The 24849-nt window shown below is 43.2% G+C and overlaps 1 protein-coding gene across 1 annotated transcript in view; it reads left to right on the top strand.

Annotated features, from left to right (window-relative positions):
* Positions 1–11067, top strand: part of ALDH7A1 (aldehyde dehydrogenase 7 family member A1) — a 39617-nt gene extending 28550 nt beyond the window's left edge. Inside the window, exons 14-19 of the mRNA XM_034655728.1 lie at positions 1765–1881; positions 2947–3044; positions 3248–3321; positions 7168–7243; positions 8614–8670; positions 10836–11067. Of these exons, the coding sequence (XP_034511619.1) occupies positions 1765–1881; positions 2947–3044; positions 3248–3321; positions 7168–7243; positions 8614–8668 (420 nt within the window). The 3' untranslated portion in view covers positions 8669–8670; positions 10836–11067. The remainder of the gene's footprint in view (positions 1–1764; positions 1882–2946; positions 3045–3247; positions 3322–7167; positions 7244–8613; positions 8671–10835) is intronic.
* The last annotated feature ends 13782 nt before the right edge of the window (positions 11068–24849 follow it).

Raw genomic sequence — 24849 nt, 5'->3', positions numbered from 1 at the left:
AGGCACAAGCATGGCTCCGCGCAGATGAGTGAAGGGTATCCTGCTGTCTGTCTTTTTTCTATCCTTTTTGTAAGGGGAAAATCAGTGTTTTGGTGAGTGACAACATAAAATGCATGGAACATTTCTGAAAGGACACACAGGAAACTCAGAGCTGTGAATTGTTGAATTGAGTCCCTGGGAATTGGTATGGAAGGGAGACCTCCTTTTCCTGGGACAGTACAAGACTTTGTAGTCAGAGGAGTGAGAATCCGTATTTAGTGGTTACTTTTAAAAGGCAGGGTATCAAAAACAGGATACTAGGTAGTTTGTCCATAATAGACATCTTTGCTGCCAGCCTTTTCACCAAAGACATTATTGTTGCATGACTAATTGGTTATAAAGGGAATTTTGGCATAAAGGGTCATGAAAATAATGAGCATAACTGATTGGTCGTTCAGTTGGTCAGTGTGTTGGTCTAATCCATGGGTTGACAGTTGGGTTTCATTTCTGCATTGATGTAGTATTCCCGTTTTTATATTATATAAATCGTAGCCCTCATGATGGTCTGTGTAGTGGTGCAGAGTTTTGAACTGGTTTCCCACAGAACTGAATTTTGCATTTCCCATTGAACTTTGAAATGTCTGTCAACAGACACGTGAAAACATGCCAAGCACAAATAACAGGGTAGAAGACTTTCACAGCACAATACAAAGCTCATTTAGAGATAGGCATCCTAGTACCTCTCTTAACGAAGGAGGAAATTTTAGCAAAAAAAAAAAAGTACGACATTAATGAAGAGTCAAATCAAACAGCAAGAAAATGTGTAGCACTATAAGTGAGAGATTTAAAGACAAGTGTGAGGTACAATCCACAAAATTAGTTATTTGTATGGTACTGACTAACCTACACACTTTTTTTTTTAAAGATTTTATTTATTTTGGGAGAGTGAGAAAAAGAGCATGAGCGGGGGGGGGGCAGAAGGAGAGGGAGTAGCAGGCTCCCCGCTGAGCAGGGAGCCCCCTTGCGGGGCTTGATCCCGGCACCTTGCGATCCTGACCTGAGCCTGAGGCAGATGCTTACCCACTGAGCCACCCAGGACCCCCACTGGGTCATTTAAGAGTAGAAGTTTACTTTTCTTTAAGTTCTTAGGACTGAGTCTAAAGTCAGGGTGCTGGGAGGGTTGGTTTCTGGTGAGGCCCGTGTTTCTGGCACACAGACCACGCAGATGACCACCTTTTCAGTGTCCTCACAAGGCCATTTGAGTGTGGAGAGAATAGGTCTCTGGTGTCTCTTCCTCTTTTTGGAAGGACTTCAGTTCTGTCAGATTCGAGCCCCACCCGTGTGACTTCATTTAACTTTAATTACTCCCTTAAAGGTCTGTTTCTAGTTTGAGTCACACTGGGGAGGTTAAGGCTGCCACGTAGGAATTTAGGAATAGGGGGTGTAATACAGTCTTCAAACACAGTGTAGATAACTTATTTTTACATTATATAAACTTTAAAAAGCCACCTATAACAGTGTTTTTTCAGTGTAATTTGGTCGTGTCACATGTCACAGCTTTTTCTCCTTCACTACTTTTTCTATTTTTCTCTGACCAGCTAAGTTAGTATCAACAGGAGAGAGAATATTTTTGTTCATGATGGGAAGTTACTTTGGGGAAATAATTTATCTGTAAAAATGGTGTTTATTATTTTCTTCTTCTAAGTAGAGAGGAAGGTGGTATCCTCTGACCCAAAGTACCAGAAAACAAAATGCCTTCATTCTTTCTTGATTTCTCTACTGAAGGCCATGGATCGCCCTGGCAATTACGTGGAACCGACAATTGTGACAGGTCTGGCCCACGACGCGTCCATTGCACACACAGAGACGTTTGCTCCAATTCTTTACGTCTTTAAATTCAAGGTAAAAATGGATTCTGTTTCCCTTTTCTGGGTTTTGATGTTGAAACAAGGGAGAAGGCTAAAGAAAAGGAAGGTTTATGAAATTACACTCGGTTAGCCTTTCAGGAGGTTTTAGGAAGTCAGTCTGACAGTAGGAGTCTGAAGGTGAAGGCTAAACCATGATAGCATGAACACTTTGTACTGGAGAGCATGTCAGGCCCGCTGCCAGGGAAACCGAGGCAGGCTGAGGACCAGGGTTGGAATTTATGGAGAACGGCTCCCTTCATGTGTCACCCGTCCTGAGTTGCGTAGGCCGTATGGTCAGCTTCTGCACGGAAGGGACCAAGCCGTCCCGTAGTCTGAGTGCTGAGTTTCAGCAGACAAATGAGCAGCTATGTGAGCAATAGAGATGTACAGCTGTGACCTGTATCTGCAGACAGACTGGAGGTTTTAGCAGACGGAAAGAACTAGAAGGTCTCCTTCCCCACCATGAGACAGGCCTGAGCCGTGCCAGCAAATATTCAGTGATCAAACCAAGGTTGGAATGTGCCATGATTAAGTTAAAAAATATTAATGAGAATTACATCTTTTTGCAATTATAGGATTGCTTTTTAAGAAACTTCAATTTAAATTGTCTTCGCATTGTTTCACATCGTGTGACTAGAGAGGATAATTTCATGTTTTGTACTGCGTGTATGTGAGTGAATTTTTGAGTAAATTATTTAGCGTGTCTTGCCTAATCTGTAAATTGGGAATAATATAAAACCTGTATCACTGGATGAGGATTAAATACCTCAGTGCATGCAGAGTGCTTAGGTCATTGGGTTGCACATCACAGGAGCTCAGTAAATATTAGCTCTTAGATGTAGGAGCTTCAATGGAAACATGTCCTCATCTCGGTTTCTCAGAGTATAATTAAGGGAAAATCCCACAAAACTTTGTATAAGAGAAACAGAATTAGTAAGATATGGAGTTTTTAGTTTCCTTTTGTGCCCTGAAATTATGCTGGTACATCTCATGAAATGTATCATCGTGAACTTTCCTGAACGCTGTGTCCTCTAACAGCTTCCATTGTCTGTCCTTCTAGAATGAAGAAGAAGTCTTTGCCTGGAATAATGAAGTAAAACAGGGACTTTCAAGTAGCATCTTTACCAAGGATTTGGGCAGGATCTTCCGCTGGCTTGGGTATAATTTGTCTATTTTGAGAATTTACATAAGCCTAATTTGTGTGGTGAATGGGCTTACAAAAAAGAAAACGAAACCATCATAGTTGAAAAACCATTTCTGAGCATCGAGAGTCTTAGAGGTTTTGTTTGGATTTGTTTGTTTGTTGTGTTTCTTAATTTCCTCTGTGCTGCTCTCACCCATGCTTCCCTTTCTACACACAGACCAAAAGGATCAGACTGTGGCATTGTGAACGTCAACATCCCCACGAGTGGGGCTGAGATTGGAGGTGCATTCGGTATGTAGAGAATCTTTTTCCACATTGGGGGCAGTATGTTAGATGGTCAGGCTGCCATAACAAAATACCGTGGTGTGGGTGGCTGGAACAATAGAAGTTGATGTTCTCACAGTTGGAGAGGCTGCAAGTCCAAGGTTAAGGTGTGGGCAGTGCTGGCTTCTCCTGAGGCCAGCCTCTCGTGGCTTGCAGTCATTATGAGGCCTTTCGTCTGTGCCTTCTCATACACCCCTGGTGCCTCTTCCCTTCCTAGGAGGACACCAGTCCTGTTGTTATAGGGCTGTACCTTTATGACTTCTTTTTTTGGCTTATGACTTCATTCAACCATCATTACCTCCTTAAAGGTCCTTTTGCCAAATACAGCCATATTCTAAGTATTGGAAGTTAGGTTTTCAGCATAGGTATTTGGGGAGGAGACACGGTTCAGGCGGCAAAAGAAAAGGAGGAGCAGCTTTTAGAAAGTTAGACCAAGAAACTGAAATAACAGAACCTAGTAAGAATCTGGTCTAACATGCTTGAGAGGAGCTTATGTGCCATATTCAGATTGTCCAAAATCCGACTTTTTATTCTCAAACGCAGCATCACAGTTGAGCTGCGGCCCTTAGCCTAAGATATGACCCTTGAAATGGTGGCATCTCTTTCCTGGGGGGACGGTCTCCAACCCAAAGAATATTAACCCGTGACTTTAGGGATAAGCCAAATTCTGTCACACGAAAAATTCTGGTTTTTAGTTTTAAAGGGGTGTGGTTAAGTGTTAAACATTAGCTTTTATTTTAGATAAAATACTAAGTTGGTTTTTTCCCACTGGGTTCTGCTTGTATTTTCTCTCAATGAGCTTTGAGTTCTTAATGCTTCAATTGAGTAATAGTTTCTTTTTGTTTAAGCCATCCCAACCAGCAATGGTGTATGAAGCATTACAATTAAAAACGAGCGATAGTGAAAACAGATTATCTTGGTTACTTACTTACAATATACTTACTATATAACTTACTTACAATATGATTTATTACTTACATATACTTCTGTCTGTGTGGAGCAGGACACACATGCATTCGTACTTCCAACAGTTGAAATAATTCAAGGCACTTCTTAGTGTTTTCGACCAGTGTTTGCTGCACTTAGATTCACTGTGCCGACTTTGATGCAAGGTTCCTGCTCTTCAGGCTCACCCTGCGCTGCACTGTTGCGTGACCTGTGTGCACCAGTGTCCGTCTGTCCCCCTGCGGCCCTTTATCCCCTGTTTGTAGCCCTCGCTGCTTTGTGTACCAGACTCTTCCTTGGAGCCTGCACAGGTTAATTTTTAAATGGGAAAGGGGGTTCTCCCACTTTCCTCCTCCGGCTTCATTCCCAGAGGCAACTATTTTGAGATTACTAAAAGAAAAAAAATAAATTTACTTTTGAATTAATTTTTTATTTATCAGTTTTGAGTCATCTCTCTGTCCATCGTGGGGCTGGAACTCCCAGCGCTGAGATCCAGAGCCCCGTGTTCTACCGATTGAGCCAGCCGGGCGCCCCTCCTTCAGTTGTTCAAAGTCTGTTCTTCAATTTAGACGTTATTTGTTGACCCTCTGTTAGCATAGATGAACCTTCTTAAACCTCCCTCCTCTTTCTGTGTGCGTGGTGTGATGTTACCATGCTCGGTGAGGCAAAGAGGAAACCAGAGCACCCAGCCAGGCTTCTCAGTGTTCTCCCCCTCAGAGTCACATGGGGTCTGCTTCGTTCTTCCGTCAGCGGATTGGGACACCATCCGTGAAATGTCCCCTACCAGGAACACTCAGGAGAGGCTCAGCATCCAAGGCTTTTGTGGGGGCTGGTCACCTGGGCCTCCTTTCCCTGGCATCTACCAAAACTCCAGACTCCCTGCCGGAATGCAGGTGTTTAACATAAACCACATTGTACCAAAACAGCTGACGCCCAGCAGAGACTTCTATCATTTGGGGAAGTTTTATATCCATACAGGGAACTATTTAGCAGCCGAGTTCCCACATGCAGCGACATTGCAAGCAGACCTGCTGTGCCGTTCCTGCACGGTTTGCGATAATTTTTCCTCCTGAAAGTTGTTACTCATTTGCATTATGGTTTCTGGTATTGTGGTTGAAGAGCCCAGTCCACTTCAATTTCCGATCTTTCTTTTTCTCCTACGTCGAAAAACTTCGGGTCTCCTATATATGTCAGTGGAGATCTTTGTAAAAAATTTTTCTTGGACGTTGGGCCAGTGACTAACTTGAGAGTATTGGGGCTCATAGTTTTCAGTGCCTGGGTGTTTTTGCCAGTTCTGTTTTGGTAGCGTGGTTTTTTGACAATTTTTTTCCCGTCATTTTTTCTTACCCCCCCCCTTTTTTAAGCTTTTGTTCAGAGAAAGAATGTGGAGGGGGAGGGGCGTAGGGAGAGGGAGAGCGAGAATCTCAGACTCCATGCTGAGCCTGACTTGGGGCTCCATAGCACGACCCTGAGATCATGACCTGAGCCGCTGAAACCAAGAGTCACACACTTAATCGACTGAGCCACCGAGGCACCCCCCCCCAGAGTAATCTCTGCACCCAATATTCGGCTTGAACTTAAAACCCTGAGATCAAGAGTCAACGTGCTGGGGCGCCTGGGTGGCACAGCGGTTAAGCGTCTGCCTTCGGCTCAGGGCGTGATCCCGCCGTTATGGGATCGAGCCCCACATCAGGCTCCTCCGCTATGAGCCTGCTTCTTCCTCTCCCACTCCCCCTGCTTGTGTTCCCTCTCTCGCTGGCTGTCTCTATCTCTGTCAAATAAATAAATAAAATCTTTAAAAAAAAAAGTCAATGTACTTTACCAACTGAGCCAGTCAGGCGCCCCAGTTTTTCTCTTTTTCTCATTACTGGGACTATTATTTGAGTGTTATCTCTTGAAGAATTGTCTGATTTTGTTATCTTTCCCCTCCTATTTTCCATCTGTTTTGTTTCTTTGTTTTTTTTTTTTAATATGGGAGAGTTCCTCAGATTTTTTTGTTAAGATTTTTAAAATTTAATCTTTTTAAAGATTATTTATTTTAGAGAGAAGAGAGAGGGCACATGTGTGCTGGGTGAGAGGGAGAGGGAGAGAGAATCTCAAGGAGACTCCCCGATGAGTGCAGAGCCCAACACAGGGCTTGGTCTCACCACCTTGAGATCATGACCTGAGCCAAAATCAGAAGTCAGATGCTTAACTGACTGAGTCATCTAGGTGCCCCTAGGATTTTATTTTTAAGTAATCTCTAGCCCCAGTATGGGGCTTCAACTCACAGTCCCGAGATCAGGAGTCGTATATTCCACTGACTGAGCCAGCCAGGCACCTCTCAGATTTTTCTTCTAGCTCTTCTGTTAAGTGTTTTCTCTTGTGCTGCTACTAAAAACACTACCAAGACTTACTTCTTGAACTTTGATGGTATGCTTGTATATAGTATCCTTTTCTTGTTTTAAGGAATCATTACCTTCTTATTAATATAAGCACATTAATATAACATTTCAGAATATTATAAAAGTGTGTATATATTGCTGAAAATTATGTATAGCTAAGCTTAAATGAGAAAATAAAATTACATTTCCACCGCCTAGAGGTGTCCCCATCTCAATCTGGTGTAATGGTGAGGTTGGTTTTCTTCTGCTTCTGACAAATTTGTTGCCTCCTTATTCCTTTTGTGTTTTTTTTCCCCCCTCATAGTTCTTTTTTCCTGTTTATTTGGTCTTTCTGGTTTGTAGAGGAGATACTCTGAGCTAAACGTGAACTTATTGGTCAGGTAGCTCCGGTCTCCTTTTGGTGTGCGTCTTTCCGTGCTAGCATGTAGGAGCTGCCCCCAGAGGAACCACTCATGTTATGTGAGCTGCTTGTGTATTTCTGTAGGAGGAGAAAAGCACACTGGAGGTGGCCGGGAGTCCGGTAGCGATGCCTGGAAACAATACATGAGAAGATCCACTTGGTAAGAAAAGGCTTTGGGAGGGGGGGCTTGAGCTTTAAGCCATTGGAATGTGCTTTTCCGCTGTTCTGTGTGCTCTGCCTTTGTACAGCTTCACTTCTGTTTGGTTTTGTGACGAAGTGCCGCTGCCCCTCCCAGAGCATCCGTCCTGTACTGTTACTTTTCTCCCCCTTGTCCCACCTCAGCTAGTGCCCAGGACTTGACTGTGAAACAGTCTTGGTCGTGGTTTCTGTCTGGAGACAGCAGAAGAGCAGGACATGGGAGGGTGAACCAGAAGGAGGGAGTGGGAGAAGCTGTACTTGCAATTTGCTCCTTGGGTGCGGCCACCACTCTTGCAGACGCAGAGCAGAGGCAGAGGGGAGGTGTGCAGGGCCCCTGCGGGCCAGAGGAGTGAGCATGGCTCTTGACGATGCATCAGCTCGTTCACCGGGTGGCTGGTGCAGGAGCCTGCTTCAGGGAGAATTTTCCTAGGAGTTGGTTCTTTTACTTGTATGCTGTTTTGGGGTTTTGTTTTGTTTCGTTTTTAATATTTTTTTTTTATTAGAGGGTACACAAGCTGGGGGAGGAGCAAAGGGAGGAGGAGAGAGAGAATCTCAAGCTGACCCCTGCTGAGTGCAGAGTCCCACGCAGGGCTGGATCTCATGACCCCGAGATCATGACCTGAGCCGAAATCAAGAGTTGGACACTTAACCGACTGAGCCACTCAGGCTCCCCACTTGTATGCTGTTTTTCCTTTAATAGAAATATTTTTACCCAAGTGTATTAAAACAGTATGTGGGTCAGGCCCATATGATAACTATGTTATAGGAAGAACACAGGTTGGGGATCGAAGGACACTCATCTTGGTCTCATTTTTTGCTTCTCATTACCCCTGTAACCTTGGGTGGATTCTCAACCGCAACGCCTTAGAGCCTCAGTGACTTGAGGTCTGTCTGGAAATTCTGAGGTGCTCCTGGCGTGCCTTAAGTCCCAGACACAGGCATATTTTCCCGGTTCCCATTCTTTGTTGTGGGTTTTGTTTTGTTTTTTCCCTGATTCCTCTTCTTTGAAGTCAGGAAAGTTCCTTTCACTTTTTTGCGCACCTGACATCTAGAGCAGATCCCCCTATTCGTGCACCCTGAAGACTATGAATAACATATTTGATAGGTCTTTTTCCAGATTTCTGTGTCTTTTCCTTTGTCTTTTCTCTTTTATAAAACTGGATCTGTACTAACCTTGTTCTGTATACTAATTTTTTTTCTTTACCAACTTATATCTTAGACATATACAGATGTTACGTATACAGATATGCTAGCTTTTCTTACTGGCATAAAATATTCTATGTTATGTATGTTCTGCCCTTCACTGAATTTTTTTTTTTTCCCTCCCTCTAGTACCATCAACTACAGTAAGGACCTTCCTCTGGCTCAAGGAATCAAGTTTCAGTAAAGGTGACAATAAATTGACGTTACTTCAGATCTTATAGGCATTCTTGCAACTCTTTCTTCTGAAGAAGACAAAGAAAATTAAGACTTGACCTGAATAAATGCATCATTTTGATTATGACAGTGGCTAGCCTCTTAAGCCTGAGGCCCCACGTAAATCAGGAGACTTAATTTTTTTAAAAAATAAAGCTTAATTGTCATGACATAGCCCTATTTAGTAAAAGATAGATAGGATGACTCTTTTGTTACTAGTAATTCCTGAGTTCAAGAATTTTTTTTTATAATTGGGAAGAAGAGAGTAGATGCAATAGGAGGTAATTGGAAAAAACAGAATAGAATGGAGAATAAAATAGTCTTCTCGGGAGATGCAGGAACATCTCCAGAGTGTGAGTAAAGTTTGCCATAGTGAGTATTGACTCACATTAGCCTCTGGCGTGTGTTTGCAGGGAGTGTGTGTGTTCTTGCTTGTAGATTAGCACAACATCCATGTGGAATGACTCGCTCTGTATGAAATGACTGAGAGGGTCTTCATCACCATTATGGCCTCTCTTGCTCATATTGGCTTTGTGTCACCACAGAAAAGATAGGCGTGGTGGACATAGGTTTTGCACCTGCCAAGGACCCTGCCCATGTCTATGGAAAGTGTGTCTGGGTTTCTTACACAACCGTAGACCATTTTCTTCATAGCTCTTACATTTGTGCAGTTGCCCTTGGATTTGTTCGGGGAGAATGACCACTGTGTGTGGCAGCATGTGGCTTTTGTGAAAGGAGGAAAATTCACTTGTTGGTGGCTGAGAATCTGCTGCCTCCTCTTGGGAAACAGCCTTTGGAGTGGGTCAGCCCAAGGTTGCCTGTGGGGCCCACATTGGCTCTTGAAGGTCTCCTGTCTTCCTGGCAGTGTGTCCTGCCCGGCTGTGTTAGACCTGGGCAGAAGCCTTCCAAGATGACGTTTGTAGACAGTCGGATGCATCAGGATGTGTGCAGGGATTTGGACGACTGGCAAAGAGTATGTTGAGTTACGACAGAGAAGGAAGCAAATGATAAAACGAAGCAGTTAAAAATGTATCAGGGTGGGAAAGGTATTCATATGTGCCATGGCGTAGCTGGGGCTAGTGCTTACCAAGGCATGCTGTTGTCAACCTTGAACATTAATGAAGCAAAATGCTAGTGATAGGTGACCTGTTGAGAGCATGTTGGCAGGAAAAATTCGGGGTTACATCAAAGAGGTCAACAGTTACTGTTCTCTAGTGGAAAATCAGTAATGCCTAAAATTACAGAAGTAAGAAATAGTACCAAAGGTTGCTGGAGATAGGTAAATTCTGAAAGCAGCACATTGTTTCAGGAGGGCAAATGGGAGGTCATGTGTGGAGATGGGAGGGATGGCTGTTTTCAGAACATATCTTAGAAAACTATTTGATTGGAGAATGTATAACTTTGATAAAAAATTAAAATCCACAAAAAAGAAAATGATGTTGGAGAATGAGGTGCTTCGAATCGTGCATTTCCAGACCCCTTTCCCTCCACCCCCACACCCGGCACACACACGCACACTTGGATGTTTCATATTAACCTAGGTAACCTTGAAACATCTCATGAAATGATCCTGCTGAAAACGAAATTTTCCCCATATTTTACCTCCACCCCCACACCCGGCACACACACGCACACTTGGATGTTTCGTATTAACCTAGGTAACCTTGAAACATCTCATGAAATGATCCTGCTGAAAACGAAATTTTCCCCATATTTTAAAGTTCGTAATAGACTGGATTATGCTGTATTGAAATATCTGTTCTTATTTTAAAATAAGTAGTTGCTTAAGAAAATCATGCAGTTTGGGCATTAACTTTAAAAGTCTTGCTGTGGCTTTGTTTTGCCCCCCCCTTTTTTTTTTTTTTAATTTTCAATCACAATGTTTAAATGTTTAGCTCTGTCTTAGGGACTGTATTACTATGTGAAGAAAGTAAAGCACCATTTAAAACACTTTTAGGAATCACATACTGATAGGCCATTATTTAGTGAAATTGTGCAAGGTGATTTTTGATTGAAATATTTCCTTACATCCTGGGTTTTCCCAGCATATTATTTTTAAACAAATATTCTAAAATATAAGCTCTTTCAGTGTTTGTTTTAACTTAAAATTTTTTACATTTGTAATTTTTCTCTTTTAGGTTTTTAAGGAGGCTTTCCATCCTCCCGTGTATCTGTTAAAGCCATGATACGGTGGCCAATTTTCTAGCATGCTGGGGTGACTGGCAGATCTAGTCTTAACGTATAGAAATTGAGTAAAACTGATTCTAAACGCTTTTTTGGAAACTAATTTGTAATTTTTCTATATATGTTTCTAACAGTTACGAGGGCAAATTTTTGTCATAATGCTTATTAAAAAATTTTGCACTTAAATTGTCCCTCTTTGTTCTTTTTTAGTGACTCAACAAATAAACGTTGCTTATTAGTATTTTTAACGAAGGAAGTTGAAATGCACGTTTGTTTGTATTGTTAGGGTCGTGTGTTCTAAGGTGCTAGGGGCCCTGTACTGCTTCGTGGTGACTGTCTCCGTGGAGCCCCTCCTGACTGCTTGCATCTGGTACTGTAGCCATACTGCCATTTCCCAGCCCCCACTGTGGACAAGAGGCTGTGGTCAGCATGCCAGCTTCCACCACTGCAGTGAACCCTAAGTGTCTTAGCATCTTGCTGTACTTCTCCAGTCTCGAAAGCATCCCACCGGCTGATCCTAGGATCCTGACCCTTGTAGTTCCAGAGGCAGGCATTGGAAAACTTGTTTGACCTGGCCACCATTTTGGGAGGCAGGCACTCACGACGAAGACCTCACATAATGGAGATGGGGCAGTTTTCTCAAAGGAAACAGGGGTGCTGTTTTTTCACTCCTCTCTTACCCTGCTCTGCAAGCAGATATCATTCTTGTGGCGTTCTTTGTCCCTGGGAAGGCTGAATGGACTGAGGAGTCCGTATCCTCCATGTCCTTGCTCTTCCGCCCTTCCCTAGTGCTTCAGATCTTTCTCTTGTTGCTTCCCTCTAACTTTACTCGCCTGTTTGCTGTAGACATTTGCACTGGTAACTATCTGCGGTATCTACCCTTTTCATACTTATCCCCTCTCTCACTTAACTGCTTATGTTTGGTTTTTTCCTAGATGTTTGTTGGCCTTAAAGGTTCTTTAGGGGAAGTGTGATGACATTAGGTGCCAAGATGTTATTCTTCAGTCCTAGAAAGTGTTGATAGATTCTGATATTCTGAAGTTTGGACTTCTCATGCAATCAAATCAATTGATTTTTTTTTTTTAAAGATTTTTAGTAGCCTGTACACCCAGTGTGGGGCTCGAACTTCACAACCCCAAGATCAAGAGTCACATGCTCTACCAGCTGAGCCAGCCAGATGCCCCAAATCTATTGATCTTTTCTAATTTTTCCAATTTAAGTTTAGAAAGTTAGGTTATAAAGTTTTCCTCTGCTTTTTTTTTTTAAAGCATATTTTTGTAAAAAAGTCATACTTGGTACACAGTTAAAAATACAGCAGGCTTAGAATGCTTAAAACACTATTCCTGTTCCCTCCTGATCTGCCCCCTACTTACTGAAGTGACCTCCCTCACCTTTTCTACTGTTGCTGACCACCTCTTTTTTTTTTTTTTTTAATTTTACTTTATTTATTTGACAGAGAGACAGCCAGCGAGAGAGGGAACACAAGCAGGGGGAGTGGGAGAGGAAGAAGCAGGCTCCCAGCGGAGAAGCCCAATGTGGGGCTCGATCCCAGAACACCGGGATCACGCCCTGAGCCGAAGGCAGACGCCCAATGACTGTGCTACCCAGGCGCCCCTGACCACCTTTTCCTAAGTAATAAGTTCCTACTGCTGTTTTTCAGTAAATCAGTTTAAATAGTGAATGCAGAGTTCTCAGTGCATTGAGGATTAACTTTCTTATTAGCGCTTCCCCAAACATAAAGCCTCTTTTCCTCCATTCCTCTCATCTGTTCACACCACAGCATCTAGTTGAGTCTAGTCATGACTTAATTATGACTATGCAAAAGGCAACAAATCCGACTTTAAAATCATGTGTACTTTTCTTTTTCCTGGAGGTTGTAATTGCCCTCACTGCTTAAATTGTTCATCTATTTTTTTTCTTATTGTGGTAAAATACAGCATAAGCATTTTAAAGTGTGCAGCTCAGTGGCATCTGGTACGTTCACTCATTGGTGCAGCGATCACCCACTGTCTAGTCCCAGAACATTTTTGTCACCCCCAGAGGAAACCCCATACTCCCTGAGCAATACTCCCCTTTTTGCCCTATTCTCCAGTCCCTGGCAACCACCAGTCTGCTTTCTGTCTTGGGATTTGCCTATTCTGGACATTTCAAAAAATAGACCATTACTAATTATTTCTAAATGCCTGGATCCTGTCACATGCCTGTTAATATTTTCCAGTTACTCAGGAAGCTGTTTTTATGTTCCCTGGAATCCCCTGTCCCAGTGGTCTTTGTCCTCTACTGCAGTGAGACTGGCTGCTCTTTGCTAGCATACGAGTGACATCTGTGAATTTCCCTTTCCTTTGCTCTTCTACATTAGAGAGACGTGCTTCCTGGCACTCTTGTATTTCTTCTGACTGCTTTATACTCTAGTCCTGCTGGAGCATACCCTGCAGAAGCTTCCTGACTGGTGGTTTCCGAGGTATTTTTTGCAGAGTCTTCTGAAGGAAAGGGCTTTGTCCCCACATTGAATGGAAGATTTGATACAGGGTTCTGGATTAAAAATAGACTATTTATTTTTTCCATTGGAAAGGCCCATAAGTGTTTTCCGGGATTGGCTGTTGGTCTTTAATCCATTTGGCCTTAGGGTGTATGTTATGATTTGATGTAAATTGATTTCCCCTTGAAATATTTAATACCCCCGCAGCCCAGATGTGATGACTGAATTTCCCTGTCTTCACTGATGCCTTTTATAGTATGATGCATTCTTATGGATACCAAGATTGGTCTGTAGGTTGCATATTCTGATTCAGGGATTGGTTATATATGTGGTTGGGCATACACACATGGGTACTGGACTGATTTGATTCTTGTGGCTTTTATCTAATTTTAGAAGGGGAGAGTGGAGGCAGGGGCAGAGGGAGAGGGAGAGAGAATCTCAAGCAGGCTCCCCACCCAGCACAGAAATCAAGGTGGGGCTTGATCTCAACCCTGAGGTCATGACCTGAGCTGAAATCAAGAGTCTGACGTGTAGTGGACTGAGCCACCCAGATACCCAATTCTTGCTATGGCCCAGGCCTTTAAATTCCTGTTACTAAAGTTTTTTGTTTTATTTTTAGAGTCCTGTACAGATTACCCGTTTGACCTTCAGGAAGCAGCTAACCTATTTGAACTTCATTCTCTTAACTGTAATTTGGGGTCTACTGGTTTGGCTGCTTTGTTGGAAGCTGCAGAAAACAAGTTTGCCTTTAGCAAAAATTGGAAAGGTAGTCGTACTCGCTTGGCTCCCGCAGGTTCATTTTCCAACATTTCTTCCCCAGTGTGTCTTTCAGGGGTGACCTCTGGACTCCTTCACCTGGGCTTGCTTTGTGTTCTGGTTTTTGATTGTGTTTGGTCAGTGGTAGAACGTCAAAGCACAGAGGTCAGAGTATCCATTTCCTCACTCCCTCCCTGCCAGCCTTTGGTAGTTAACTTGTCAGTGACTTTAATCTTCTTTCTGTGACTACAGAGCTTGTCAGGTGTCCCCTCTGCTGTGGTGACACAGGAGTCTGCCCTCATCATTGCGTTTTCTTGCCCGCCCTTCTCCCGGTGTGAATGGCATTGTGTTGATGCTTCCTGGTTTTGTCACCTCCCTTAGTTCCTTATTCCCTGGACCTAGCTAGAAAGCAGGTAGTAATGAACTACCTTGTCATTCTGCTAGAATGAATGAACTTCAGCTGTTTTTAGGCCTTTTATTTCCTTTACTAAAAATGAAAATCTTTTTTTTTTTCAAAGATTTTATTTATTTATTCGACAGAGATAGAGACAGCCAGCAAGAGAGGGAACACAAGCAGGGGGAGTGGGAGAGGAAGAAGCAGGCTCATAGCGGAGGAGCCTGATGTGGGGCTCGATCCCGTAACGCCGGGGTCATGCCCTGAGCCGAAGGCAGATGCTTAACTGCTGTGCCACCCAGACGCCCCTAAAAATGAAAATCTTGAAGCAGAAGGTGGTTGGCCTGGTATGGGTCCTTTGCCTGTCAGGTATTTTTCCTGCTCGTTGTTTAAAGGAAGAGCAGGACAAGTGTATTAAATATGCAGATGCTGAAACCAAGGGAGCATAATTCCCTGGATTTGGAAATAATGAATTATCCTGAGAATGAAATGTGGGTGCTGGTCTGCTAAAACAATACATTTCACTCCACAGGGTGGTAATAATACCTGCCACAATTTTAAAGAAGACAAGAAAAATTACAAAAGTAACTCTGCCTGGTACATGATGAGGGCTCCATAGATATTGACTATTGTTATTAGAGTGTTCTCCATATTTCCCTAAAAGAAATGTAGAAGCATATTTCAGGTTTTTGAAAAGGGAAGTTCTGGGGGGATTTTCATTGGAATTATATTAAATTTATAAATAAATTAGGAGAGAACTAATTCATAGTACTCAGATTGTTTTTGATCTCATTATATATCTGTTGATTTGATCCTATATTCATGACTCCTCGTAAAGGTTCATAATGCATTTCATGTGTCTTTTAAGTTTATTCCTATATTTTAAAATTGAGCTGTAAATGAGATTTCCCCTTCCTTATGTGTAAGTTATTACATAGACTGTTTACTTTGTAAGGTGGATTAGGTTTGAAAATGAAAACACAGATCCTATCACTACTGTACATTTGCTTTTAGCTGGTTGAATGTCTTTTAGCCCCTCAACGCTAGAGTTGGGGATATTTGGCCAGGACTCCGGTATTATGGAGTTGTCTTTACGGTGTTGAGCTGTAGGTGGCGCTGCTGCTCAGAGCAAGCGCCTGAGTTTCGCAGGGAAGGGAGTTCTGTTGACTGTGGTATCCAGGAGGTCACCATGGAAGAGGTTTTCTACTCTGCAGACAGATGTGCTAAGCACCATGCCCTGCTTTTATGGAGTGCTTTACGTTCCAGCACCACTGGTAATCCGCATTTCCTACCTCTGGTTTGCTAACGACACAGATCACCTGAGTTCCGTGGATGGATGACTTTGGGTAAAATCTAAGCCCCAGAGTGTCAGCAAAAAAATAGTATTGGGCTGTAAATTGCAGATGAGTGTCTTTTAAGTTAAAACAACATTATTGAGTTGTTTTACTTTCCATCTACTCTCCCTGTCCCTCGTGGAGCATACGTGTGAGTTTACTCCCGTTGGAACAACCCAGGGGACATTTTATTTGTTTTACTTAACTTTTATGATACTATGTTCCAGGCACTTTTACAGCACTTAACAAATAGAAACCCATTTAATTTTCCTAACAAGTCGTGAATTAGGTTCTGTGATAACCCTCATTTTATTAACAAGGTAGTAGACGAACAGAGAGGTTGAGTAACTTATCCCAAGTCAACCAGCTGATAAACAGTGGGGCTGAAATTTGAACCCAAGCGGCCTGGCTTCAGAGTTAGTGCTCTAGTGATGAGTCATCTAAAATTAGTCTCTCCTTCCTTGCCTACCTCTCTTTTTAATCGCTGTCCCTTCATTTTTTCTTCTATAATTTTCTATATTTTTTATTTTGATACAACAAACTTCAAAATGGAGTGCAGTACAAAGAACTTCTTTCCCCTTCACTGTTTGAGAGTATGTAGTTGACCGCTCCCATCGCCCTGAATCCTTGAGTATTTCCTACAAATGAGGACAGTGTCCTACGTAACTGTCATACGCCATCAAAATCAGGGATTTATCCATACGTTACATCTTATTCTCAGATCCCGTTCAACTTTAGCCCCTTGTATCAGTAATGTCCTTTATACCAAAAGGAGCTGTGTTGTTCTTTTTTCTTCACTTTTATGACCATGACACTTCTATTTATTTTTTTTAATACTTCATTTATTTATTTGAGAGAGAGGGAGAGCAGAGGGAGAAAGCAGACTCCCCACTGAGAAGAGAGCCCCACGTGGGGCTTGATTCTGGGACCCTGAGATCATGACCTGAGCCGAAGGCAGACAGCCCACTGAGCCACCCAGGCGCCCCAACCATGACACTTCAGGAATTACAGCTTACTTGGTAGAATGCCCCTGAACTTGGTGTTTGCTCATGAGTAGGTTCAGGTTTAAGATTTGTGTTCTAAGGGATGCCTGGGTGGCTCAGTGGGTTAAGTGTTTGCCTTTGGCTCACTCAGGGCATGATCTCAGGGTCACGGAATCGAGCCCTGCATGCGACTCCGTGTTCAGCGGGGGAGCCTACTTCTCCCTCTGCCTCTCCCCCTGCTCATGCTTGTGCTGTCTCTCTCAAATAAAATCTTTAAAAAAAATTTTTTTGCGGTAGAGCAGAACAATCACAGAAGCGATGCTGTGTTCGCCTTGTTGCATCTTGCTAGGTGGTGGGTGGTTGCCATTTGTCCATTACTGAGGATATTAATGTCGCTCTCATAGGGTGATGTCTGCTGGCTTTCTCCATTGTAAAATCATTTCTCCTTTGTAAATGAATGTCTTTCGTGGGGAGGTACTTTGAAACTACCTACATGGCCTGTTTTGCCTCAGATTTTATTATTTATATGATAATGTTCTTATGTTTTCCTGTTTCAGCCAGTAAGTTACATGCTCAGAATAAACTTTGATACCTGATTTGGCCAACACGATTCCTGTGAAACTGGCTTCTGTTTTCTTTTGATATGTTCTCATTCTTCTTTGAGCCCTTGCTTTCTTTTTGGAGCAAGATGTTCGGGGTGGTTTTGTTTTGTTTTGTTTTGTTTTAAAGATTTTATTTATTTCTTTGACAGCCAGCAAGAGAGGGAACACAAGCGGGAGGAGTGGGAGAGGAAGGAGCAGGCTCTCCCAGCGGAGCAGGGAGCAGGGAGCCTGATGTGGGGGCTCGATCCCAGGACCGTGGGATCACGCCCTGAGCCTAAGGCAGACGCTTAACGACTGAGCCACTCAGGCACCCTGGGATGGTTTTTGTACTTAACTGCCCCAACCCAGGAATGAGCCATTTTCTCTGAAGAGCCCTGATTCCTGTTAGTCAAGAAACCTATTTAGAAGCCGAGATGTATCAACATGAAGATTCCAGTGCTGTGAGGTCCTCACAGTGGGCAGAGTTGGGAAATACACATGTATACAACCTTACTGCATACGGACGACCATGAGGCCACAGCAGAACTTCACGTCTGGTCCAGCATCACAGTGGTTGTTCAATTTTTGCCCTTCCAGGATTTGCTTCTCTTGTCTATAGTCAGAAACCTGCCTCCCGGTACCCTTGATCCTTGTTCTGTTTGGTTTCACTAATCTCCCATTCACTGAAGGATGCCCTGCTCACTTCATCCTGGTTCTCAGGGTGCTGGGCTTACCCCCACCATGGACGTCTTCCTCACCCAGCTTAGCCTCAGACTGCCATCCACAACTGCTCCCACATGAGGATGTCCCTCTTAGCCATCTAATGGCTTTAGGATTGCACTGTTGAGGAAGAGACAAAGAGGACTTGACCTTTCCTTACATGTGCAATTTTGAGAACAATTCCAAATGGTATTTGGGTGCCCCCCACCCTGCCTACCAGGGAGCAGAGATGCCTGGGGCTTCAGCTGGTCATACAGGGAGGTAGGGGTCTGGGAGGTGGAACGCTCGAATCTCGGCACTGCTTTCTTTCTAGTGGGGTGAAGGCTCTGAGAAACCCCTGATCTCTCTGGCCCTGTCTTGTGTGTGAAGTGAATGAGCTGGACGAAATCTGCTCTCGAGATCTGGAGCCTCGGCCAAAATTGGGCCGGTTCCTGTTTTGTTTAGAATTTAGCTTTTATAAAAATCAAATTGAAATTTCTGAAAGTGTAGGTGGTGCACTGTAATTCTCCACAGATGGCTGCAACTGTGATCTTAGCCGGCTTCTCACATTTCCTTCCAGCCCAGGGCCTCAGTGGCTTTATTCTTTCAACTGTGATGAATGAGGCATACTTCAAAAAGTCCTTCTTGGCTAAGCACAGGTTTTCTACCAAGAGTGGAGCAGTACATAGACTTAAGTCGGGACTAGGATATTAGCTCCTTGAACAGAGACTACAAAGAGGAAAGGCTAGACAAAATAGTTTCTCTGATTTAAGAGTTCGGGTGTAAATAGTCCAGAGTGGGTCAGTGACCCACGGTGTCCAGGCCTGAGGCCTTGTTCCATGTACTGAAAGGTGGGTCATTGCCACCTCATACTTCATCTCGTATACATCGGGAAGGGGCCAGGAAGGCGCTCTTCCGTTGAACCATGTGACCCAGAAGTTGCACATGTCACCTCCACTCACATTACAGAAGCAGAACTTAATCACACAGCAGACACACCAATGAGAGGTTGAGAAACAAACCTTTAATTCTTTTTTTTTTTTTTTTAAGTAATTGTTACCCTTTAACTCACAGCCCTGAGATCAAAGGTTGCATGCTCTACTGACTGAGCCAGCCAGGCGCCCCCAGACCTTTATTCTTGGGAGCCGTGAATCCAGTCAGAATTTGGGTGTGGCATTATGTTGAGAGAGGACAGAAGGGATACTGGAAAAGTAACACCTTCCAACTCTGTATTTATTAAAAATAATCCCCTCTGCCTACTGTCTGGAATATCCTCTGTCGCATGTCATTTTGCTTTATGTGGCTAATCGGCCAGTTAAGAACCCGTTTAGATTCTGTCTCCATCCCTGAGAGCTTTCCGTTATTTCTCCCTTAGTAAAAAGTGAAGGTGGTGAGCTTCCCAAAGCAGCTGATGAGGAAACTTTCGAAGTCGTTCAAGAAAGAGCGGGAGGTGGGACGGAGAAGCTTGGACAGATGGGACAGTGGAGCCAGGGTTGGCAGAGGTGGCTGGGAAACCCTGTGGCAACACCGGCTGAAGGGAAAGCGCAAATCCTGGGAGAAGGTGGTGCTGGTAAAAGAGAAGTGGGAAATCCAAGAGAACCCAGAAATCAGGACGTGAGCTTCCGCTAGTGTGGCCTCTTTGCTCCATTTTCTGCTCTGTGGCTCAGCGGATTCTTAACCCATCGCACTGGGGCTTTCCGAAGGGCTGGATTAAATTCCCAGCTCTGGGCCATGTGATGCTGGGAAATCCACATCTCTTCTAAGACCCACTATCCTCCATAAAATGGGTATGATCTTCCTACCAGGCTGCTTTTCCCAGCACTACGATGAAATACAAATGCAGTGTCAAATAGGAAAATTGTGTGTGCAGTCTAATAGAAGGATGATATTGATAGAAGTGGTAGAACTCTCTGCATTCTGTGTGGGAGTTGTCTAGGCCTGGGCTGACCCAGGGGCATGGATTTAGTTAAGGCAGGGTCACCCTGATCAAAAGGTCATTCCTGCAGCAGACAGGGTTGGGGGAGAGCACATGGTCTGGGGGGCTGGGGCCCTCTTTGTCAGGTTCAGGACCTGGGCTTCAGAGTAGTTCCCTGTCTGGCGAGGTGGAGACGTCTCAGGTGTACAGTCAGCAACACCTCAGGCTGGGCCAGGCCGTCGTGGTAGGATCTCCAGAGCTGCCTCTGATGGGTGCGGCAGCCCAGGGAACGTGGCTTGAACTCATCCGATGTTGGATTACTGTGAGTCACACACCATAAAACTGATCGTCTCTGCTTTTGACCTGGTTTGAGCTGGTGAACTCATATGCACTTGGTTGGTTTTTAGCTGTGGAAATTCCCTGCGTGGAATGAGGAGATAGTTTGTATTTAACAGTGTGTCATTTAAGTGTGCGGTCAACCTGAGGACATTCCGCTGTGAGCTAGGAAGGTGAGCTTTGCACACAATCTCAGACCGTGTGTGTGAGAGGAGCTTTGCCTCTGTCCTTTTTCAGAGCCTGGGTGTCACATTGCCGTATCTTTTCTGGGGATAACACGAGGGGCACCGTGTCTCAGGGACGCATCGTGTTGTATTTTGTACTGCAGCTTGGAGAATCAGATACTCATATCCCTCAGTAGTAACAGCCTTAATGTTAAAATACAACAAACTGTTTTAGAAATAATCAATAATCAAGATGAGTCACTGAATTTTTTTTTCTTGCCTTGTAGTAATGACCTGTTCCAACTTATAAAATGAGGCATAATCATTGCAGTGTTTCCATGGTGGTTTAAATCCTGACTCCAGATACCCAAAGCAGAGTGATCAAATGATTTTAATCTCCTGAGATGAAAAAGAACCTTTAAAGAAAAAGTATCAGGACATTTTCTATAGCCTCTGGGCTGTTGATGCTGCATCAAATGACTTAGTGAATTTTTATTCTCATTGTTTGCTTTTTGCAAAGAGTCAAAGAAAGACGCTTTCTCGACTCTGCCTCCCTCTGCCATTCTCCTCAGCTACCAAGTAAATGACATCATTCTAGTGTTTTCTGTGAGCTCAGGTAAGTTGAGGGCCTCCCAGCCTCATTCCCCATTTGTATTTTTTGACCTCTGCACGTTCAGCGATGACTTTCTCATGATCACACTGCCTCCGTTCCCCCTTCAGGGATTTTGTTTTATTCTTGCTTACAGAAAACACAGCCACACTGGCTGCAGGTGGTTTGGCCTTCCCAGGAGCTCTCTCCACTTTGGCCTTCGAGAACTTCCACACCACAAGAGGGCAAGTGCCCCACCATTGAGATTTTACCGCCTATGTGCCTCTCAGGCTAAGTGGCTGGAGTTGTCATTGTCTTGCATCTTTATAAATAACCTCGTCAGTGTGTCATTTCCTCTTCCCCCCAACAGGATGCTTCTCTGTAACATGATTTCTCTGAAGTGGGCAAAAGCCTAATTGTTCCCTCAGAGTTGCCTAAATGACTTGAAGGGCTTGAATTTTTAGGAGCTTACAGAAAGAAAAGGGGCTTTCTTACTGGTCCAACTGTTCCCTCCAGCGAAGACTCCCTGGCTGACCTCTGTTCACCATCAAGGAGCGTAGTACCAGCCACAGTGTGACTCATACTCAAATAACCATTACAGGAAATTCGCTTTAGGATTCTTCTTGGACTTACAAAGTCTACTTCTGGTTCATTGTTTTTTCTTCTGTGAGTATCCCTTAAAAATAAGGAAGATTATGGAAAACTTTTTATGAGGATGTACACCCCGAAGCCAGATTGACTTCTCTCTTTTTTTGCCCCCATCAATTACTATGCATTGTTGTTCTCAACTGTCTGTTTCCCTCAGTAAACGAAAGTTCTCTGAGGTCAAGACCTTGTCTGGCTTATTCAAGATCTTGTCTAGCTCCTTCTCTCTCCTGTATCTAATGAGATTCATGGTACACAGCATGGAATCAGTAAATGTTTTTTGAATAAGCAAATAAATAGGTGCTTTACAGAGGTTTTGGCTTCTTTTTATATGTGTAGGAGAAGAAAAAAATTTTACTCTACCCTCTTAGGTTCATTAATTGGGGCCTATGAGTCAAACTGAAAAAAAGATAGATTGACAAGAGAAAAGGAATACAAATTATTTTTGTTATTAATCTTTTAATTTTTACATACACAGATGCCTTCTACAAATGAAGTAAAGACCCAAAGAAGTGGTTGAACTTGGGGGCTTACATACTATTTTAACAAAGGGCGATAAATTATAGAGAAATGACAAGACAAAGGAAAAGGGGCTTGGGTTTTTCAGGGTGGTAGACTGTGGAAAGGTGAACATATGGAGGAAACTAATGGAAGCTAAAGTTAAGTAGTAAGCTATATGCAGACTCTTTCAGCACTTTCTCCATGTCTGGTTATAAAGTTCTCTCCCAGGTTCAAGAGAGGGGGATACCTTTACAAGGGAAGTTTATACTTTTAGGCGGATTGGGGGAAGGTGGAAAGCTTTCCCTTTGTCTACTTTTTCTCACTTGCATTCAGCTCAAAGTCATTTTTATGCTGAAGTGGCATATTTTGGGATGGCATAGTCTCATTCCTTTCATTGTTTGGTAAAATTTGGTTGTGGTAGAGAAGCCTCATTTCCAACTCCGCCATCCGTTCTCTCCTAATACAGTGGGTATGTGGCTACCTGGAGTAAAGACAGCATCTTCCCAGCTCTTTGCTGTGGGATGTGGCCTGTGAAAAAAATAGACTGGGTTTCTGAGGACTTCTAGAAGCAGATTACCACCTCTGGATGGCCAGCCCTTGGGCTTTTCCAAGGCGGAGAGAGAACCTTCTATCCTGTTCATGCTACTGTAATTTTGGTGTTTTTGTCTGTTACATGTAGCCACGCCTAATCATAAAAGATATGTCGGTTTAACATTTGCATTTTTGAGGACCAGGGGCAGTTGGGATTAAAAATCTAAATCTAGCTGGGACGACCATAGAAAACTATGCTGGTTTCAGGTGTTCAGAATCTTATGACAGCCTTAGCTGAGGTGCTTTTCTTGGCCAGTTTATTTCATATCTGTCTGCTCACAAATGTGGAACATGTCCTCTCATCCTGTCTCACTCCTTGACTTAGAAATATTAACAGATTAGTACATTAAAATGTTGATATAGGGATGCCTGGGTGGCTTAGTCGGTTAAGCATCTGCCTTCAGCTCAGGTCATGATCCCAGAGTCCTGGGATCGAGTCCCACATTGGGCTCCTTGCTCAGGGGGGAGCCTGCCTCTCCCTGTCCCTGTTCCCCTGTTCATGCTCTCTCTCCCTCTCAAATAAATAAAATCTTTAAAAAAACAAAAACAAAAAAAACCCACATTGATATATTTAATGTGTTCCGGTAGGTGGAAAGTACGTGTGCACAGATAACTGGCAACAACAGAGCAGGAAGTTTGCTGTGCCCAGCTTGGTATTTTGTTTCACTCTTAGACGTAAGGAAAAGGCAGCCGATTGCATTTTTTTTAAAAAAAATTTCCCCTATTACTACTGTTTCCTTTTTTTTAAGCAGGCATCATGCCCAATGTGGGGCTTGAACTCAAAACCTCATGATCGAGAGTTGCATGCTCTACCCACAGAGCCAGCCTGCTGCCCCTCCCTTATTATTTTGATGTCGCTGGAGTCAGTTTCTTTTTCCTGTTTCCTTTAAAGATCTAAATTTCTTTATTGTCTCGTTTAACTTACATCACATGAATAAGCACTTCCTTGCCAGGGCATGTTTCCTTCTTAAACCAGTTCTTTCCTATACACGTTGGTTGTCTAAACCTTGTTCCGCTTACCTTCTTTTCAAAGGAGTGGTGGCTGTGGAGGACGTGCAGATGGTGGGGCGAGGGGCCATTAATGAGCTATAACTCAAGTCTGTGAGCCATGGCTTTATGAAAATATTCTTTGCCTTCATTGTTAAGTGAATACTACTTTTTTTTTCCTATAGGAATTCTTATTAAACCTAGGCATTTATGAAATTGGGAACTTGATAAAAGTTCTAGTTGGAGTCACGGGACATTAAAATAAGAAATTTTGCTCTCAAATGCCCATGCACTTTGAACTAGTAGGGGTCAAAATGCAGAAGGTCCTGTCAGGTTGGGCCATTTGGGGGAAGCTCAGTGGTTTGGACACTGCATCGGCCGGCTGCACAGTTCACAAAGTGTTAGGTGTCCTCCGGAGCCCTCAGGTTGAAAAACACCCATTATGTTGAATCATGGGAAATTGCCATTTTGTTTTTACATTAAAAAAAAAAAGGTAAAATATTGGCAGTTTATTTGGCTCAACCTACACGTGAGGTTTTAGTTTTCATGAGGAGTTAATTTAGAACTGTGACCATAAATGTTATGAGAAATGAAATATTATATATAAAGCTGAAAATGGATTTTTTTAAAAGAATAATTTGTAAATAAGGAAATAAGGCTCAGAGAGTAGAGATCATTTGTCCACATGTCCAGAGCTGAGAGCTAGAGGAGGCATTATGGGAACCTGGATCTCGCTGAACCTGAAGCCTGTGATCTTTTCACGAATACTCACTGCCCCTTCACTTAGGATTCAGTGTAGTAACCTCCTTGGTCAAGTTGAGAAGCAAGTCATCGCTGCAGAAATGAGCCGCCTTTTATTGTGGAGCTGTTAAAAAGCCTTGAGCTTCTATATAATGGTGTGGCCCCTTAAAATTAAAAAAGCATTTTAGTATGTTGTTAATATTAAGAAATGGATGAATAAATTATTTTCTTAGAATGGAAGCGAGGCATTGGGGGAAAAAAAAGTACACACAG

This window comes from Ailuropoda melanoleuca, chromosome 3 (genome assembly GCF_002007445.2).
Source record: "Ailuropoda melanoleuca isolate Jingjing chromosome 3, ASM200744v2, whole genome shotgun sequence".
In the NCBI taxonomy this organism is placed as follows: Eukaryota; Metazoa; Chordata; class Mammalia; order Carnivora; family Ursidae; genus Ailuropoda; species Ailuropoda melanoleuca.
The sequence above is the reverse complement of the archived record's forward strand: the minus strand, read 5'-3'. Positions and strand labels throughout refer to the sequence as shown.